Source organism: Corythoichthys intestinalis, chromosome 10 (assembly GCF_030265065.1).
Source record: "Corythoichthys intestinalis isolate RoL2023-P3 chromosome 10, ASM3026506v1, whole genome shotgun sequence".
Classification (NCBI taxonomy): domain Eukaryota; kingdom Metazoa; phylum Chordata; class Actinopteri; order Syngnathiformes; family Syngnathidae; genus Corythoichthys; species Corythoichthys intestinalis.
The window spans coordinates 30,420,818-30,438,922 of record NC_080404.1 but is presented as its reverse complement, the minus strand read 5'-3'; the positions used below and the strand labels follow the sequence as shown (position 1 = coordinate 30,438,922).

The 18,105-nt window shown below is 39.0% G+C and overlaps 1 protein-coding gene across 2 annotated transcripts in view; it reads left to right on the top strand.

Moving 5' to 3' along the window:
• The window catches only part of fam13c (family with sequence similarity 13 member C), a 29,105-nt gene that overhangs the window by 9,063 nt on the left and 1,937 nt on the right, over window positions 1-18,105 (top strand). The window contains exons 1-9 of one of the 2 annotated variants that reach the window (XM_057847637.1): window positions 899-965; window positions 1,229-1,973; window positions 5,490-5,724; window positions 6,779-6,908; window positions 7,052-7,133; window positions 8,902-9,119; window positions 9,217-9,300; window positions 13,754-13,858; window positions 14,025-14,215. In XM_057847637.1, the coding sequence (XP_057703620.1) occupies window positions 1,748-1,973; window positions 5,490-5,724; window positions 6,779-6,908; window positions 7,052-7,133; window positions 8,902-9,119; window positions 9,217-9,300; window positions 13,754-13,858; window positions 14,025-14,215 (1,271 nt within the window). In that variant the 5' untranslated portion in view covers window positions 899-965; window positions 1,229-1,747. Of the gene's footprint in view, window positions 1-898; window positions 966-1,228; window positions 1,974-5,489; window positions 5,725-6,778; window positions 6,909-7,051; window positions 7,134-8,901; window positions 9,120-9,216; window positions 9,301-13,753; window positions 13,859-14,024; window positions 14,216-18,105 lie in introns of those variants that run through there. The other variant, XM_057847636.1, reaches the window with a different exon arrangement.

The following is an 18,105-nucleotide window of genomic DNA, read 5'->3' as shown; positions in this document are numbered from 1 at the left end:
TAGTAGTTTCGGAATTGCTGATGAGTGTAGTAACATATACCAAACACTAAATACAGCATGATGTCCATTTCGCGTAGTGGTGGAAGCTTGTCGACATCTTTATTCCATTTGTGTTCGGCTTGCTCGTGAGGGTCAACATTGTTCACATCCTTAAAATTGCTCACATATCTGTCCTTCGCCGTGGTAACAAGTTTGTCTCTGTATCGAACTGGCAAGTATTCCTTACTTTTTTCCATCTTTGGTTGCCGCTAAGTTTAAATGTCCCGTGATGCTTCCGCAATGGTTGCGTTGTCGCAAATCTCGCATGATCCCGTGCTGCTGTGACGTAAACGCTCGAGCCTAATTGTTGAAAGCACAAAAGTGTGTAATAGAAAACTAGCACATTTATATTTTACATTTTGTTTTCTTACTGTACCGAAAATGAACCGAACTGTGACCTCAAAACCGAGGTACGTACCGAACCGAGATTTTTGTGTACCGTTACACCCCTACTTCCCATATACCTTTTTTTCCCCCCTCAACCTGGGCTTGAAAATAAGCGGGGTTCTTATTGCAGTACATTAGTTTCATCCCCATGTTATTTATTTGTTTTTTACTTCATTAGCAGATGAATCTTGAATTTCGTAATCAAAATATCAAGTTTATTTTTCGTTCTGTCACTATGAACCCGTTACATGTTTGTCATGTATCTTGTATATCACTGTAAGCGTCATATAGCATTTGCTTTTGTGTACGTGCCATGTTTAATGGACTGCAGCACAATGACACATCACCGTTGTGTTCATCCTCCTTCAGGCAAAAAGAGGAGGAGGAGGAGGATGTGGTGATCCTCCTGACTGACACACAAGCACACACCCCCACACGCACACATTGATAATTATACAGGTTATGACGTGCAATGCCTCCATCCATGCTGCCATTTTTAGACGCCTTATCTATGACAACAGGGCACCTTGGATGCTTGTGTAAGTCTTTTTTTCCTTCCATCTGTAAGCATGCTTCTTTAGGGGTGGCTCATTTCTAGATACCCTCCATCATCCTCCCTCTTCTCATCCCTGCCCTTGTGACGCACGAGGCTGTTTTTTATTTTTTTATTTATTTTTTTTTATGAATGAACAGTGCATGAGCGTGAGAAAGCAAGCTGAGATGATGCTGACGTCAGAACTACTCATACCCTGCATACCCCACCCCCAAAAATGCCTCAAACCAAAATTGCTTTTCGTTGCAGCCCCCATCTTCGTGTAGAAATGCTACGTGACTCCCGCATCACGTAGCCGCCCTAGCTCGCTCTGACAACGTTGCCTTGGTTACGCCTCACATCCTCCTCCTCGCGCACGCCCACGCCGCACGCAACGACACGAACGGTATTCCCGCCGCGCCCCTTCTTGCCGTGACTGATGAATAATCCATGTAAAGGCAGTTGAGCAGCAGGAGTGCAGGGAATGCCGGCTGGGAAGGGATGCCATGTGCGTACATTGGAAGGAGCATTTACTACGTATATTCTCACATGATGGACTTCTGTATTGGATCAAGCACTTGGACGCCAACATGTTTGGAGTGGGAATTTAAAGACTTATTTGGTTGAGCGCAATCACGATGGAGGTGATGTTCGAGACGTGAGGAAATCCAAGGCGGAGGATGCTTCTACTAGGATTTACTACTTCCCCTCACACCCCAAACGTGGCGTGACACCTCATCTCTCTGGAGGACTTCTAAGATCAGGAAAGACCCCTTTTCGCTCGTAGCTATGTTCTGTTTCTGCTTCCAGAGCCCCTCCTTGAAGCTCCAAGCCCTTGAAGCTGATTTGAGTTCCCCTGACTCAGAGCACGAAGAACTCCGAGACCTGAAGAATTTGTCGGGCCCCCAGCAGCCTCTTTTGAGCAGGCAGTCCAGCCTCCATTTGGACCACAAGCCGCTCTTCCACTCTCCTCCGACAACGCCAGCTCAGGACACGGCCGACTCATCACAACACAGTGAGTGCAATCACACACTCAAATGTCATTATGCATGAATTTGTAGTGTAAGGGTTGTCAAAACTTTTAATCCTACAATAGTAACAACTTTAAAGTATTTCTGAACCCACTATAATGGGTTACAATAAAATACATTAAAAATGAACGAACAGAAATTTAAAGAATGAAGGGGTGTTTTAGTTGAAAATTATTGTAACAGTTTGAACAAATAGACCATGCTGAATTAGTTTATATTTAAACATTTTTAATATAAAAACGGTACTTAAATTGCGTTTCAATGAAATTCTATTAGATAACACATATACTGCATATGGCGGGAAACACTCAGGTGACTTTAAGTTCCGCTCTGAGACCCACAATTTTACCAAATTTCAAAATTTTCCTATACGCATGTGTGATACATCATTGGAAAGCTTAAAATCTCAATTTTCTGGGGAAAGAAAAAAAATTAACAGGAGGGCATTTAAAAAAAATAAAAAATTAAACGCTAACTGTAGGCGAGAACAGAAGAGAGAACAGAGAGCAGAATTAAAGACGCCATGATTTTAACGAGATATTATCGCTACTTACCTTGTTTCGATCCAAAAACTCAATGTAGCATGTATCATCGAGTGTGAAGACACAGCTGTGAATGGCCACTGCCGGATTTTTTAGGGATTTTATGGGTGAAACATGGTAATATAACAAGGGTCACGATGCAGAAATCTCAGACATCAAGGAGTGGTCGGGATGTTCTTTTAATATATTTACCCTTTTAAACTTTTTTTTCTTCAAATTTTGTTTGGATCAATTATTTATCATCTAGCATATTGGGGAAAATGTGACAGTAACAAAAAAAATACAATTAATCGATAGTTATGAGGTATATATCCGTGACTTTTTTACAGACGCCATTTTTTTTTATTGTGAAGTAATTTGTTTAAAAGTTTAAAATATGCAAGTGAATAATTTTTTTAAGTCGTTTTTTTTTTTTTTTTTTTTTAAACGAAATATTAGACATCAATTAATGATTCTAAGCTAAAAATGACATTTTGATTAATAAATGGGGGGTTTCCAGGGTAAAAGGGACAAATTAAAAATAGTTCGGAGGCTTAATTCGCCATGAATCTGCTATGGCAGCATATAGCCATTGTGCAATCAAACACAACAGTTGTTTTGGCTTAAAATACAGCAGTTTCTTTTAAAGAGAGGTGCAAGAGCAGAAACTGCTTTTTCAGTCTCGTCTGTGTTTTCCGCCATATGTATTTAAAGAAACACTAGGTAACTTTTCAACCTTTATAAAATATTTTCATAACTTTTGTGATGACATGTTGACTGACAACTAGTTGAATGGCACCCTTTTATATCTTGAGGGGTTTGTATCGCTTTCACCGGCACTAATTAACTCTGAAGAGGGTCCACACACAAAAAAACTACAAATGTGCTGACTGCTTTACTGCATACGTCAGTTCCTCCTTTCCCCATTCATTATAAAAACAGAAGTCGATGCTAACGCTTCCGCGTGAATTCTGCAAAGATGGCAGAGCAAAAGAGACAAAAAGTTTTGTCTGTAGAGGAAAAAGAAAGGGAGTCTTCCAAAATATACAGAATAAACATTGGCCCGCCTTTCACTCGCTGGCATGACACCCCCCCGACTAAACTCGTCAGCGCTAACGAGTTCAGGTGGGGAGGGTTTAGCCATACTAAGCCACACGGTTGCTAATCGTCATATGCTGTTGTCTAGCCACAACTGGATTCATTACCTTATTACGTTTCATCCTTCGCACAGCCGCTGGAAACAGAAATGTTGATTAATCCATCTGCAGGCGACCATCATGATTTTACGACACTATGCGGGTGTGCGCTAGTCCATATGGGGAATGCAGTCTTCCTTAAGGCAAAACAATGTCTAATGTCCACCAGCATTGCTAAAATCGACTAAAACATAAAAGTTAAACGCTTTGTTTAACCGTTAATGTATTCCCAGTACTGCTATCATAAGATAAGATGCATTCTGTCTGTGAGGACTTGGTTACCAGATATTGACTGGTTGAAATCTCAATAAGCAAGACTGCTACATTATGCTCTTGCAAGCCCTGAGCACAGCCAATGACAATCATTTGTTTGCACTGTGAATTAATTGGGAAATGGTAAAAAAAAAACGTTACATATGATACACAGGCAGTGTCACTGGAATAGGGCTGCACCTATCGATTATTTTAGGAGACGATGAATCTATCAACTAGTTAGTTTGAATAATCGAGTAATCAGATTAAGAACATTTAATGCGTTGCAGAGTAAAAAATGTTAGGAGACGTAAAACAAAGGCTTGCTAAGATTGTACTTTCAAAAGAGCATTAAATGTGAATACAAAATAGAATTCCACAAGTGTTTCATCAAACTATACAGAATTGCATCTTCATTTAAAAATAAATTAAAATACCTAAGTTTATCTTCGAACGGCATAAAAAACAAATACATGAGGATCTAAGTAAACCAAAAGAACAATTGGCTAACTTGCTATAAAATAAATGTTTTTTTACAACGCTTTCGACAAATCGTTCAAACATATATTCCCACAACAAACGGCTAATTATACCTATAAACTAAATTACGAATGCATTAAAAAAAAACATATTAGCGCAAACATAAAAAATTACCTTATGTTGGGCTTAACAGGGAGCAGCTGGATTCAGCCACGTAAAAAGAGTTATGTCATATTCACTGTTGCCACTAGAGGGCAGTGTATCCACCCAAATCAATAAACCTAAATGCAACCACTTTCAAAACAAACCATTACCACACCACTCTAATTAAACGAATCCTCCAAGCAGCAAAATTTAATTCCAATCTTTTTTAATTTAATTACTTGATTTAATCGATTAATCGTTGCAGCACTAAACTGAAATGCAAGATATCATCTTCAAATGACAACGTGTGTGTCCAATACAACTTCATTGTTTGGCAAGAAATCGCTTACATTAAAAAAATATATATTTAGTGAGCGACTTTAAAACTGGAGTGTTTTCAATTGCACTACTTTCACAACTTCTATTTGGATCAGGGTATGTTGAGGGAAAAACGCACTTATAAGTCAAACAGTCGAAACGCAGACCTCAGAACTATAAGGCATATGGGAAAACTATCAGTCCTCAGTGCTGCTTTGAAACAAAATATAATATTATTCAGGATCATCTGTCCATAATTGTTTGCGGGGGACAACAAAACATTATGACTCACAAAGTGTCAATTAATTCCTGGATAGCTATCTCAGAAATGTGAGGCGGACTTGCTAAACATTGAGAAATTGTGCCGCTTTGCCACAAAACACTTTGTGAAAATGATATATATCCGCTTAAACATAATTTGAAAGAGGTTAAAAGTTATTTTCTTGTCTATTCGCTGATTAGAAATAAACAAATCATGACATTTGCATGAACTTTAAAGGTAACAATTGATTGATATGAGAGTACATTGAGTCCATTTTCAATCATGTATCCCATTTAATGTTCGTATATGTTCTTCTGTGTTTGACAGTGCCCTCCCCGTCTTCCTGTATCCCTGCTCCGTCCACCACCTCTCCTCCCGAGGGAGCCCCAGGAAATGACAAACCCTCCCCGAGCTCACCAAGCAGGCCTCCCCTGCTCTCGACTTTCACCACCAGCGAGTGCCCCGTCCCGTCGCCTCGCTGCCCCAACCTGAGCAGTAGCCTACGCTACAACCTGGACCCTGACACTGCCCCTTCGCCGCCGTGCTCGCAGCACATACGCATGTAAGAGACATACTTTCATCCAATTCAGGGTCATTTTTAGTCATTTAGACTTCAAATTTGTTGAATATTAAAGTCTATCATCAATCCCCCAAAAAAATACAAATTTCACAAAAACTCATTCAATGCACAGAAAGTGTTTAAATTTTACTGTCTATATTCAGTTACAAAGATGTGTATTCATTAGAGCTGTCAAAATTATCGCGTTAACGGGTGGTAATTCATTTTTTTAATTAATCACGTTAAAATATTTGACGCAATTAACGCACATGCCCCGCTCAGATTAAAATGACAGCAGTGTGATGTCCACTTGTTACTTGTTTTTTGTTGTTTGGCGCACTCTGCTGGAACATGTGTCCAAATGATTTATGGGTTTGGGGAGTGAGCATGGTGTAATCACATCAACAATGGCGAGCTACTAGTTTATTTTTTGATTGAAAATTTTACAAATTTTAATAAAACGAAAACATTAAGAGGGGTTTTAATATAAAATTTCTATAACTTGTACTAACATTTATCTTTTAAGAACTCCAAGTTTTTCTATCCATGGATCGCTTTAAGAGAATGTTAGTAATGTTAATGCCATCTTGTTGATTTATTGTTATAATAAACAAATACAGTACTTATGTACCGTATGTTGAATGTATATATCAGTCTTGTGTTTTATTTTTTCATTCCAACAATAATTTACAGAAAAATATGGCATATTTTATAGATGGTTTGAATTGTGATTAATTACGATTAATTTTTAAGCTGTAATTAACTTGATTAAAAATTTTAATCGTTTGACAGCCCTAGTATTCATGTCTTTTAATGTTCAGGTCTGAGGCTGCTCTACTGCAGATTTCAAGTTTGTAGACAGGTTTAATGACACAAATTTGCCAGTAACAGGGAAGCACCATTTTTATATTTGAGAGCATCCCAGTTTGTGATTGTACATGTTAAAGATGGTGTAGATAGAAAATGGTAGAATTGAATAAATTAAAGTGTCTAAACTCATTTTTCAGAATGTGTGGCGTCATTGTTGACTGTTTTTTTTGTTTCCCGTCATATGCAGGGCACGCTGCAGTATCCGCGCCGAACCGGACGATTGCTCCTTGTCCGTGTCCGTGTTGAAAAGACACGTCCAGACCTTGAGGAAAAGGATCAGACAGCTGGAGGAACATTTTGAGCAGGAGAGGCTCAAGGTGAACACCAAAGTCGAACTGACTGAGTCATGATTTGCCCAGAAGCCAAGGCCGCATCTCACCTCTTCGTCATCCAAATGGTTTCATGTGACTGCCTCAACAGTTTGGAAGGACGCTTATACAGTTTTGTTTTGTTTTCTCAGCCATCCTATTATGACAAGACCGCTCATCCCGAGGTTGCCAGACTGATCAAGGAGCTCCTGAAAAGCCGCAAGCAGCTGAAAGGTCTGGGATAACATTGTTATGTTGTTGTCACCCCACTTTGAGTTGTTTCATTTGTTAAATCAAAACAGCATTTGCTTAAAAGAATTGCGTTAAAAAATTAGGAATAAACTCTTATAACTTTGTTCTTTATGAAAAACACAACAAAACCATGTTCATTTCTTGGAAATATATATATTCAATCACAAATTTAGAGATCTTTTTTTTAAATTTTATTTATTTATTTTTTATTCATGCGAAAGGCATTTCACTCCAATTTATGATAGAAATAAATTACCAAATTGTAATCTTTGTGGAAGCCGAAATTCTTCATGAAGTTTTTTACAAAAATGTAGAGCTGTCTTTTTGAGTTGGTTTTCCTCCCTCTGTGAGACCAACATGCACACATTAAAATTTTCTTTTTATTTTAGATAAAAATAAGTAATTCAACAAATCTGGCTACACAATGCAGGTTATATTGACATTTTCTTTTTTTTTTTCAATTGTGGCGTAAAATATGAATAACACGCAATCCAGAGGCACATTTTTTGTGATGTTTTTTTTAATTTATTTATTTATTCCTTTAACGCAAACTGTATCAATTATTTTGGCTAATACTGACAAGGTCAGACGTCTATTTCACAAAACAGGTTTGATGAAAAGTTAGTCTATTAAATATGTAATCAGGATAAGTCAGAATTTCATGTTTCACAAAGGGATGGAATCAAAGCTGAGAAAGGGGAAATGCAAGGATGTTTCATTAAGAGGTTTAACTAAAACTGTCTGTTACTCTAGCAAATATGTCTCTACAACTAACCTAGTCAGCAGCAAGTTTACGCAATGAACTCTTTCTCTACCCTTTTTCGGAGCCACATACCATTTCATTTCCTCTCTCGATCAGCAGGCGAATTTTGGGGAATCCTTGTCATTACAAATATCATTAAAAAAAATATGTGTTTGAAATATTTTTTTTCTGAAACTAGATAGTTTTACTATAGTGAGTGCCATGCAAAATAATAGGAATAGCTTCAAATGAAATTATTTTGTGCAACAAATTGACATAAAAAGACTGTGTTTATTCATGAAAAAAAATTAAAGTTTGAGTTTGTGTTTAAAGGAGACTCTAAGCTCTCATATGAACGGGTTTATGTTTGTGGTTCCTTTAAAAAACTTAATGAGACAACGTTTACTATCTAACAGTAACTCAAGTGCTTATATGGTTCTCAAAAACACATTACAAATCTAAACCTAAGACACTAATTAGTATAATCGCTATCTAGCTTAGTGCTCCGTGCTTACTAGTCACATTTCATCTAAAAAGAATACAAACAATACATTTGGTTTCATTTTCTCACCTCTGACAGAGGCACACTCGATCTAACAGCACAAAAGACAATTTAACTCTCGACACTTTGTAATATTATTGATTCAGCAACCCAACAGCAGCAGCAGTAGCATCAGTGAACTCTCCCTCTCTTGCTCTAAGCACTGGCGTGTGCACGCAGCCTTACATTACACAAAAACAAGGACCCAAATGGGACTGCTCATAGCTGATGGCAAAAATTGATTACAATTTGTTGACAACTAATTTATCAATCAATTTAATCAATTCGGTGTAGCAGCCATAATTGATGGGTAATAATCAATTTTCTTCATGTTGTGGGTCAAACTAAATCTCAGTATGATACAATGCAATTCGACACCACTGCGACCTGTAATAGCAATATTAAAGATCACAATTGACTATTATTTATATTATGGAGCTAAAATGGTTCTTTCTGTGGTACGGCAGAGCTCAAGCTGTGTCATGCAGAGGAAGGTGTCTTGAAAGGATCATTAGACCCTCCATTGGAAAGAGCCATCGCAAGTGAGGGCGCCCTTCCGGTTCTAGAGCTTCAACAAGCGAACAACTACAGCAACACCAAACCCAGCGTGGAAGAAACACTCCACATCATCACCAAAAGACTGAGCGAAAGGCGGCTAGAACTCAGCATGCCGGATAGCATCAAGGTGGGCTTCTTTTCTTCTTTTGAATGGAAAGCCGTAAACATAAGGAGTGATTGAAGTTAATACTGTCCAATGTTGACCACAATGTGTTCATGTTAAGGAGATGACACAGTCCCAGATTAGGATGGAGAAATCCAGCCTCCAGAAGTGTTTGCTCTACTTTGAGAGTCTGCATGGACGTCCGGTAAAAACTGCTTTTCATTTATTAACAGGGTTCCCACGGGTCCTTAGACATTCTTAAAATGTCTTATATTTAAAATCTGGATAATCAGTCTTAAATTTAATGGAAAATTGCAGTAGGTATTAAATTCCACATGATGCATTTAATGCCAGTGAAATCACCGTAGTATGCCGTAAAACTTCCAATGATGTGTGTTTGTTTTTAGGGCAACAACTATTGAATAATTTAGTAATCGAATATTCTGCTGAAAATTCCATCGATTAATCGAGTAATCTGATAAAACTTTTTTTTTTCTAGTTAAAGAGAAATTATAAATATACATGAGAAAACAAGACATTTCGCCTAATATTGAATCATTTTTAGACAATCAATGTCTTTATTTCAAATTCACTGTTTTCACTCAAAAACTTAAAATCTTATAAAAAAAAATATATCTTATTTCTTATCTGAAAATGTCATTACGCTTGATAACGCTTGATCACTTAAAAGTAAGGTGTTTTTCTCACGTGTTTCAATTGAATTTCCATTTTTGTCAAGCTATTTTGAAGTTCTAGTTAAGTTTTAAGTTTAAGCCTAAATTTTAGGTCCTGATACGATTTTGAGTTTTTGTGGTGTTCAAAATAAATTTAAGATGCCTGCTGTATTAGAGCACATAAGGCACCAGTGCTACTTGGTTTTTTATCCATCAATGACTACCGAGCTAAAATTGACAGTTAGCTTTATTATGTTTTTATTTTACACCCCCATCACTCAACAACTCAACTTTTTACAGATTAAATAAAGGCTGTATGTAAGACACATTAGCCTCGCATTGACAGTAGTCATAATTAACTAATTCACTCCCAGCCATTTTCACCGGTGCAACCCCCTTCACTCCCGGCCGTTTTACTGGATTTTGACTGATTTTGCAAGGCCCACAGAAAATTCTGTTCTATTGCTATAATAAACATGGAACCCACCAAAGAAAGATTAGACTCGCTTCTTTCAGCAGGAAAAAAAAAGTTAGTTCATATCTTTTTCCATTTCATAGAAATCAGCATTAGAAAAAAAATAGCTTAGTTTGAGCAACTTTCCAATTTCTGATGAAAAAACAGAGACATTGAGCTTTTTGTAAAAGCATACATTTCAAACATAACTTTGACTTTAACATAGCTATTTTTTTGCTTTTGTGACATCCCAAACATCTGAATAATGTTTTCCTTCTACAAAATAACGTAAACAACAAGACAAATAGAGCTTTTGATAGCAAAGTAACATTTTATTTACACATAACTAAACTATTCAACTGAGAGATGATGCTGTTGTGGCTGCGACAGCCAGGGTAAACTTTTCCTTCATCGCCGCCTGTCTCATCAAGATGTATTTTTTTTTTGTCTTTCTTTTGTGGTGACCACTGCCTCGTGGCGGAGTTCGCCTGGGGAAGTCGTGTGGGGCATGTTGTGTTCCTGGGGGGAACTGGTTTGGCCGTGCGAGTTTCCGGCTGAGTCACGGGACACTGGAGGGTCGCGGGGGACGTGAGTGGTCGAGCACAGCGGCGCTGCACTGGTGGTCCCGGTCATTCTGCTCAGTCATCCAGCGCCTGGTATCCCGGGCGTCCTCCCGGTTGTTCTGTTCGGTCGTCCGCTGCCTGGCATCCTGGACGTCATCCTGGTCGTCGCACTTGGTCGTCCGTCTCCTGGCGTCCCGGACGTCCTCCTGGTTGTCCTGCTCGGACTTCTCGCGCCTGGCGTCCTGGACATCCTCCTGATCGTCCATTCGGTCGTCTTCCACCGGCGCCCTGGCCGTGCGGCCCCGCCGTTCGTTCCGTTGAATCGGGTTGCGGGTCTTACCAAATGCGCTACTGCCCTCCAGTGCCCAGTTTTATTGCTTTAAAATGCATTTTCAGCATTGTGCTTTGGAGCGAAGGTGCATCAGAACCTAGAGATGTCGCTTGTGAAAAAAAAACGTAAAAGACATAGAAATACGTTTTTGGGACACTGAAACAATTAAAAATAGAACATATTTATACGTTTTTGGGAGCAAATGAGTTGATAGAAACCTAGCCCTCCACAGGGCTAACGCTACGTAAGCAAGGTACAGCAACGTTAATCTTATTCATCAGCGCGACGTTAACTTAATTCTACCTTGTCCCGAGTATCACTCCTCTGCTCTCGGAGTAAACGTGGTGCCTTCGGTGGAGCGGGGCCTAGGCAGGTGGGTCGCGTGGTGGCGCCTGGTCCGAGTTTCGGGATCAGTCATTAATTGCGGCGTCCCACCAGTGGTGTGGAAGCATTGGCGTGGCTGCGGGTGGGCGGGGGTAGTGTTATGCAAGCACTGTCTTACAGTGAATACATGAAACAATGTTTGCCTTGTTCTCCAGACTGAAATGCTCCCACAATTTTGACATTTTCGGCTTTTTCTTGGTACCTTTCTCTTCGCTTTTGTTGCCTTTTTCGTCATTACCTCTATATCCATACCTGGTTTAAATCAAATATATCCGCCGCCTCTCCCTTCTTCCTCTACGCACGTTAGCGCGTTGTGGTTCATTAAAAGTAGTCCGTGATGCTTAGAGCTAGCAAAATTAAACGATTCCTCGAGGCGGAGGAAATGCTTCGATCAATTCTTAACATCGAGTTACTCGAAGTATTCAAGTAATCATTTCAGCTGTCTGTGTTTTATTTATGGTTGTGCATTAAATATTAGAATTTGGAAATAATATGTCATACGGTACGCTGTCCGTAACCTCCGTCTACGTCAGCGACTTGAGTTGTTGCCATGATGCCATTTCCTGGTTATTCGCGGTTGTAGAGGTGAGCAGGAATATGCAGAGATGGGTAAGTGTAAATTTAATCTGAAATGAATGGAAGATGGTTTATGTAAAAGGTGCCCCTGGTGAAAATAACAGTGCTTGGTGTAAAGTCTTTTTCGTTAGGGACAATGGGGGTCAAAGCCGTCAAGTCTCACATGAGGGGAGGGAAACACCAGCGATCTGTGGCAGCAGCTCTGTGTTTACAGTGAAATAAAATTCATTTCATCAGACATGTTTTGATGTCAAATGATATTTTTCAAGTCTTAAAAATGTCTTTAAAAGCATTAAATTTAACTTTTAAAATGGTGCAGGAACGCTAGTTGACACTCGAAGAGGTGACCTAAACTAGTAACTATTTTCAACTTTAAACTTTTAGGTATTCATGTCTTGTTTACTAATGAATCATACATTTTTGATGATGCTCTTTAAAACTAGGAATTTAAAAGAAAGTCAGACAACAAACATGATGTTTTTGATTGTTTTTTTTTTAACATGCTGTTCAGTTTTAAAGAACACTTTCTGATTACTTTCAATTCAATTGTATTTTTAATGCAAACCACTGCAGCCAATTTCCTTTGTGTTGGTAAAATAAATTCACAATATTTGGAGATTTAGATTTTTTTGAGTTTCTTATGGCGGTAAACACTTAGGTGTCTTGAAGTTCCGCTCTGAGACCCCCAATATGGCCAAATTTCAAAATTGTCCGATATGCATGTGTGGTACATCATTGGAAAGCTTAAAATCTCAATTTTCTGGGGGAAGAAAATTTTTGAACAGGAGGGCATTTTTAAAAGAAAAATGTTTTTTAAACATCAAAACCCTATCTGGAGGTGAGAGCACGAGAGAGCAGAATTACTGACGCCATGCCTTCAACGAATTATTATCGCAAACCTACCTTGTTTTGATCCAAAAACTCTATGTAGCATGTATCACTGAGTGTCAAGACACAGCTGTGAATGGCCACAGCTGGATTTTTTAGGATTTTTAATGGGTGAAACATGGTAATATAACAAGGGTCGTGATGCAGAAATCGCAAACATCAAGAAATGGTCGAGATGTTCTTTTTCGTACATTTACCCTTTTAAACATTTTTTTTCTTTGTTTGGATCGATTATTTATCATCTAACATATCGGGGAAAATGCAAAAGTAACAACAAAAAAAAAAAAATACAATTAAGCGATAGTTATGAGGCCGATATCCGTGACTTTTTTACGGACACCAATTTTTTAATTCTGACATAATTTGTTTGCAATTTTAAAATATGCGAGTGAATAATTTTTTAAAGTCGTTTTTGTTTTTTTTTAAACAAAATATTGGACACCGAATAATGATTCCAAGATAAAAATGACAGACATTTTGAATAATAAATATAATTAATTACCTTAGTTTTATGGCTGGGTTAAAACAAAAGCGGTTGCGCGGTGTCTGTAAAACGGGGGTTTCCAGGGTAAAAGGGACAAATTAAAAATAGTTCCGGGGCTTCATGGGCCATGAATCTGCTATGGCAGCATATAGACATATTGTTCTATCAAACACAAGTTCTTTTGGATTAAAATACAGCAGTTTATTTTATAGAGGGTTGCAAGAGCAGAGACTGCTTTTTTCTTGAACGCCTGACAATTTAATGGCACTATCAGTAAAGATGTGGTTTCTGTTTGTGTCTTTAGGGTAGCGTGAGCGAGCGGTCACTGGTCCAACCTTTCTACGAGCGCTACCGCATCCTCAAACAGCTACTGCTTTCCTCCAATGCCTCTACACTCATTACCACCATTGTGAGTAGAAAGGGCTTTCAAGCTTGATAAAGACCTTTAATTATTTATTACATGTTCCAGCCACATTCAATTAAAAGTGTACTTTGCTGACTTCTAGTGGCAATAAGGGCTTACTACATGATATTTCAATACATCAGATGTTCTCTGTTTGCCTGTGTGAGCGCAGGAGGAAGAAGAGAGCTCTGATGACGATCATCCCAACCAGCAAATCCCAAAACAGCAGTGTGTGTCAACGGGGGCACCTCTGCCCCCTCCCACCTTGGAAATATCGGACACACCACCGGTTTCGCCTCTGGAGGAAGTCAAGTGTGTCCAGCCGCCGATTGTCACCATGGCAACACTCCATGAGGCTTCCAGGTACAAATTGTCTGGTATTTTTTCTTGAAGACAATTGTGTGATGAAATACACTTTGAGTTATCACTATTGTTCCAACATTTCTGATGGCTGAATATACCCAAAAGCACAGCAGTTTTTTTCAAGTGATGTTTATCTTGGTAGAAATGTAAATACTGTACTGTATTATCTGTATTTTTCCTCAAAATCATGCAGCAGTGCCCCCTGAAAAGTTCCTTCTGACAGTTTTAAACAAGTATCAGAACGCTTGAAATCTCTCAAGGACAAGTAGAAAATAAATCCCGTAACTTTCGAACTATAAGGCGCTACTTTTTTCCTTCAGTTTGAATCCTGTGGCTTATAGTCCAGTGCGGCTTATTTATTGATATAATTGGGTTAAAATTAACAGGTAACCCTTTGTTTGACAGCGGTGTCATAAGATCGTCATAATTATGACATTATACTATCATGGGCATTACTGAATGCTTGTGAGAGATGTTGTTAAGTGTCATCCGGCAAATTATGCCACTAATTCCATTTATGTCCAGCTCGGATCTTTTACATCCATTCAAAAATGAGATCATTTGCCGGATGACACTAAATGAAATTAATGCTCATGACAGTGTCTTGTCATAATAATAATTGTCTAATAACAGTCTTATTGCTCCACTGTCAAATAAAGTGTTACCAAATACCATAACTATCAATTAATGAAACAACTGGAACAGTAACTGAAGAAATAATTATCATAATTTTCGCACTATAAGCTGCACTTTTTTTTTTTTTTTTTTTTTTAACAGTCCTGTGCGGCTTTTTGTTGATTTATTTTGGTCAATAGGTAAGGCTTTATTTTACAGTGGTGTCATAAGACTGTCATAAAACCATCAAAATTATGACATGACACTAGCATGGGCATTACTAAATGATTATGACAGATGTCATTAAATGTCATCCGGCAAATTTTGTTACTAACTCCATTTATGTCCAGCTCGGACTTTTACATCCATTCAAAAGTGAGATAATTTGCTGTCTATTATAAACATTCATTGATGCTCATGACAGTGTCGTGTCATAATTATAATTGTCTAATAACAGTCTTATTGCGCCACTGTCAAATAAAGTCTGACCAAATACCATTACTAGCAAGTAATGAAACAACTGGAACAGTAACTGAAGAAATAATTAGCATACAACATGAATACTGATTGTTATTTACATCTTTAGCGCTGCAATGCATGCTCTGAGGCATGTTGGACAACAACAGTGTTGTCAGCAGGTGGCAGCAGAGGTTGACTGTCTCCCCAAAGGGAGCAGTGATGGCCAAATGAAGTTTCTTGAAGCAATGAAGCTTTGTAGTTCATTTGGTCTTATGACAGTCGTATGATGCCGCTGTCAAATAAAGTGTTACCGGTTAAAATCTTTTGGTGTAAATATCCCATAATACAATGAGGATACCCGCGGCTTATAGTGCAGTGCAGCTTATCTATGGACAAATGTAGTTTTGGTGTCAAATTTGGTGGGTAGCGGCTTATAGTCAGGTGCGTCTTATAGTGTGAAAATTAGGGTAAATCCCCTGATGCCACTTTGGTGGACGTCTTCCATCACAGGAGGACACTAGGGGTGTAACTCACCAATTTCATGACGATATGATAGAAGAGCGATTCCTTGAACAACAATTGGATATTTGGCAATGTTACAAATGCCCTTTTCACACACACCTAAACACCGTTTAAATCCCGGGATTTAAACGTGCAGCCTTGATGTGTGAAAGCAAATTCCCAGGCCGATTAACACAGAGATGATATAGGCATTTACTGAGTCGGGTCTTAGGGGCAGTTTACATGGTGACTCTGCAGCACCAAGACGCAATGATTGTGTTGCTGAATGGCCTCGACTTTATATGCTGTCGGCGAAAACGGAAGGCGAAGACGCAAGCCTTCGATTCCGAGCTCCAAAGTAGAAGAATTCGATTGCTGGGCTTGTTCCGCAACCAAATAAATGAAAACCTCATGTCACTTTGGGCGTGTGCCGTGTGCTACTAAACATTAAAAACAGCTAACTTGGCGGAACGTCGGCTTTAATTTACTGTTTTTATAATATTTTTAATTTAAATATGTTCGTTTCCATTTTTGTGCCTTTTGGAGCAAGAGAAAAATGCCGTTGCTTGAAGTGGGCGTATGTTGTCTTCCGGGCTGAGGAGGTTGTTAGTGTCAAAGTGCATCATTGGCTGTCTCCTTATAAATCTGCACTGCCCCCTAGGGCCTGGCATGAATACAACATCGTTTTCACGCGGAATTGGGACATTATTCGAATGGAGACGGAACCATATATATGCAAATATGAAATTTGTGGTATTCTCGGAGCGTCACCATGTAAACTGCCTCTTAGTATATCTGGGACTTTCCCAGGAAGTGGTACAGTGGGGCAAATAAGTATTTAGTCAACCACTAATTGTGCAAGTTTTCCCACTTGAAAATATTAGAGAGGCCTGTAACTGTCAACATGGGTAAACCTCAACCATGAGAGACAGAGTGAAAAAAAACCCCCCTGAAAATCACATTGTTTGATTTTTAAAGAATTTATTTGCAAATCATGATGGAAAATAAGTATTTGGTTAATACCAATAGTTCATCTCAATACTTTGTTATGTAATTTTTGTTGGCAAAACGTTTTCTGTAACTCTTCACAAGCTTTTCAAACACTGTTGCTGGTATTTTGGCCCATTCCTCCATGCAGATCTCTTCTAGGGCAGTGATGTTTTGGGGCTGTTGTTGGGCAACACGGACTTTCAACTCCCTCCTCACCCCGTGGCGTCAAAATGATAACAAGAACGGTGAGCAAAAATCCCAGAACCACACGGGGGGACCTAGTGAGTGACCTACAGAAAGCTGGGACCACAGTAACAAAGGCTACTATCAGTAACACAATGCGCCGCCAGGGACTCAAATCCTGCACTTCCAGACGTGTCCCCCTGCTGAAGAAAGTACATGTCCAGACCCATCTGCGGTTCGCTAGAGACCATTTGGATGATCCAGAAGATGACTGGGACAATGTGGTATGGTCAGATGAAACCAAAATAGAACTTTTGGGTAGAAACACAGATTCTCGTCTTTGGAGGAGAAAGAATACTGAATTGCATCCGAAGAACACCATACCCACTGTGAAGCATGGGGGTGGAAACATCATGCTTTGGGGCTAATTTTCTGCAAAGGGACCAGGACGACCGTATCTGTGTAAAGGAAAGAATGAATGGGGCCATGTATCAAGAGATTTTGAGTGAAAATCTCCTTCCATCAGCAAGGGCATTGAAGATGCGACGTGGCTGGGTCTTTCAGCATGACAATGAACCCAAACACACAGCCAGGGCAACAAAGGAGTGGCTTCGTAAGGTCCTGGAGTTGCCTAGCCAGTCTCCAGATCTCGACCCCATAGAAAATCTGCGGAGAGAGTTGAAAGTCCGTGTTGCCCAACGACAGCCCCAAAACATCACTCCTCTAGAGGAGATCTGCATGGAGGAATGGGCCAAAATACCAGCAACAGTGTGTGAAAAGCTTGTGAAGAGTTACAGAAAATGTTTGGTCTCCGTTATTGCCAACAAAGGGTACATAACAAAGTATTGAGATGACTTTTGGTATTGACCAAATACTTATTTTCCACCATGATTTGCAAATAAATTCTTTAAAAATCAGTTTGATTTTCTGGGGTTTTTTTCCACATTCTGTCTATCATGGTTGAGGTTTACCCATGTTGACAATTACAGGCCTCTAATATTTTCAAGTGGGAGAACTTGCACATTTAGTGGTTGACTAAATACTTATTTGCCCCACTGTATAGATTTTTCGTTTCGATCGATTTGATTGGGTCATTGCCTAACCAACTGACCAAAATTGATCTGTTGTTACACACCTACACG